The sequence below is a fragment of the Bison bison genome, unplaced genomic scaffold, assembly GCF_000754665.1.
Source record: "Bison bison bison isolate TAMUID 2011002044 unplaced genomic scaffold, Bison_UMD1.0 scf7180017864371, whole genome shotgun sequence".
Classification (NCBI taxonomy): Eukaryota; Metazoa; Chordata; class Mammalia; order Artiodactyla; family Bovidae; genus Bison; species Bison bison.
The window spans coordinates 7,515,515-7,517,850 of record NW_011494943.1 but is presented as its reverse complement, the minus strand read 5'-3'; the positions used below and the strand labels follow the sequence as shown (position 1 = coordinate 7,517,850).

Sequence of the window (2,336 nt, the reverse complement as noted above, 5' to 3'; positions counted from 1 at the left end):
ACTCACATCCATCGAGTCAGTGATGCCATCTAGCCATCTCATCCTCTGTCGTCCCCTTCTCCTCCTGCCCCCAATCCCTCCCAGCATCAGTCTTTTCCAATGAGTTAACTCTTTGTATGAGGTGGCCAAAGTACTGGAGTTTCAGCTTTAGCATCATTCCTTCCAAAGAAATCCCAAACCTGACCACAAACCTAATGATGCCCCCAGGCAACCAGAGTGGGGGCTCATCCACTGACTTGGACTCCGTGACCTCCTCCCGTTCTCCACCCCCTTCCCTCCCTGGGGGCAGAAGAGGAGGGCGGGTCCTTACGGTTGTCCTCATTGACCAGGCCGTAGCAGACCTCGTAGGCTGTGATCTCGCCGTTGGTCTCAGCTGGCTCAGCCCAGCTCAGCTGGGTCACGGTGGAGGAGACGACGTTGAAGGCGAGACGCCCGGGCTCGCTGGGCACTGGGTGGGGCAGAGAGGGTGCAGGAAGAGTGCTGTCAACAGCGGACAAGAGGGCAGAGTTCTGGGCGGGGCCAGGGCTGGGCAGGCTGGCATCAGGGTGGCCAGGGATGGATGTGGTGAGGCCTCACCTTCCTGGTGGGTGCGACAGGACACCGGGGAGCTGTAGGGGCCCTCACCCTGTGCCCCGTAGGCGCACACCTTCATCTCGTAGTCACAATATGGGTACAGGTTGGTGAGCTCCACTGAGGGCACCTTGCTGTCAAGCAGGTGGGCTTCAGACTCGGAGTCACCCTGGATCCAATATTTCACCTGTGCCCAGGGTGGGGCTGGTCAGCGGGGAGCAGCTGGCAGAGCCCACCGTCCCTCTGCTGAGCCCTGCCCTTACAGTCCCGTGGGCACACAGACGTGGAGGGATTGAGTGCCCTGCCAGGCGCACGCAGCAGGGCTGGCATAGGGCACAGGTGTTTCTGGGTTCTGGGGGCCACATTCCAGGGACTTCTTCCTCCCCCAGGGGCCGATGGGGGTTCCCCACCCACTGAGGCCAAGCACGTCCTCTCCTCTCCCTGGGGCCCTCTCTGGCCTCAGCAGGCCAACCTCTGCAGCATATGCCCGGCCTCCCATCCACCCCCTTCGTCGCCCCCCACCTTACCCGGTACCCTGTCGGCTTGCCAGGAGGAGGCAGCCAGTTGAAGTGGATCTTCCGGGACCCAGCAGCCTTGGCATTGGGGTTCTGTGGGGCACCCAGGTCACCCCGGGGCGGTGGGGGTGATGACACGGTCTGGTTCATTACATTCCGGTCCAGCTCATCTGCAGGGGGTCAAGCCAGGGCAAGGCAGTCAGCAGAGACTCCTCTCTGGCTTTGAGGGGACAGGAACCCATCTGCACCACCAGGGGGCACCAGACGCCCAGTTAAACACCAAGACTCCTTCCCCCTCACATCACATCAGACGTATGGGTGTGAGAGTTGGACTATAAAGAAAGCTGAGTGCCGTAAGTATTGACGCTTTTGAACTGTGGTGTTGGAGAAGACTCTTGAGAGTCCCTTGGACTGCAAGGAGATCCAACCAGTCCATCCTAAAGGAAATCAGTCCTGAATGTTCATTGGAAGGACTGATGTTGAAGCTGAAACTCCAATACTTTGGCCACCTGATGAGAAGAACTGACTCATTTGAAAAGACCCTGATGCTGGGAAAGATTGAAGGTGGGAGGAGAAGGGGATAACAGAGGATGAGATGGTTAGATGGCATCACCAACTCAATGGACATGAGTTTGAGTAAACTCCGGGAGTTGGTGATGGACAGGGAGGCCTGGCATGCTGTGGTCCATGGGGTCACAAAGAGTCTGACATGACTGAGCGACTGAACTGAACTGAACTGAATCTTCCCCCTGCTCCAGGGGGACCCAGGAGGGTCTCCAGAGGGATAAGGGCTTGCTCTCTTTGTCCCTTTGGCAGCCAAGGAGTGTCCCACAGAGAACATTTTCTCTTCCCAACGCCCTTCCTCTCTCCCCTACCCCGACTCCTCCTCCGCCCCCATCCTTTTGGCAAACCTCCCCTCCAGGGTGGGCTCACAGGCCCCACTATACTGGAAGCTAAGGGCCCATAAGAAGTGTTTCACCCCTTCTGAAACACTTGCATTTAGCTTAAACTAAGGCTGAAGTCAAAGGCTAAGGCCTAATGGTGGGATTCCCAGCCAGCGGCAGGCCTGTGGCCACATGACCCCGGTCTCTCTGAAAGCAGGGTTGCCAGATAAATACAAGATGCCTAGTTAAACTGGAATTTCACACGAAGATACTTTTTAAGAATAAGTATATCCCAGATAGCATATGGGATATACGTATACTACAAGTTGAGTTGTTATTTATCTGAGATTCAAATGTAACTGGGCTT

General features: G+C 56.5%; 1 protein-coding gene across 2 annotated transcripts in view; it reads right to left on the bottom strand.

Moving 5' to 3' along the window:
- ITGB4 (integrin, beta 4) overlaps nucleotides 1-2,336 on the bottom strand; it is a 33,352-nt gene that overhangs the window by 8,026 nt on the left and 22,990 nt on the right. For both annotated transcript variants that reach the window (XM_010856178.1, XM_010856179.1), the window contains exons 28-30: nucleotides 1,098-1,255; nucleotides 577-757; nucleotides 311-448 (exon numbers count right to left, since the gene is read on the bottom strand). In XM_010856178.1, coding sequence (XP_010854480.1) covers nucleotides 311-448; nucleotides 577-757; nucleotides 1,098-1,255 — 477 coding nt within the window. The remainder of the gene's footprint in view (nucleotides 1-310; nucleotides 449-576; nucleotides 758-1,097; nucleotides 1,256-2,336) is intronic.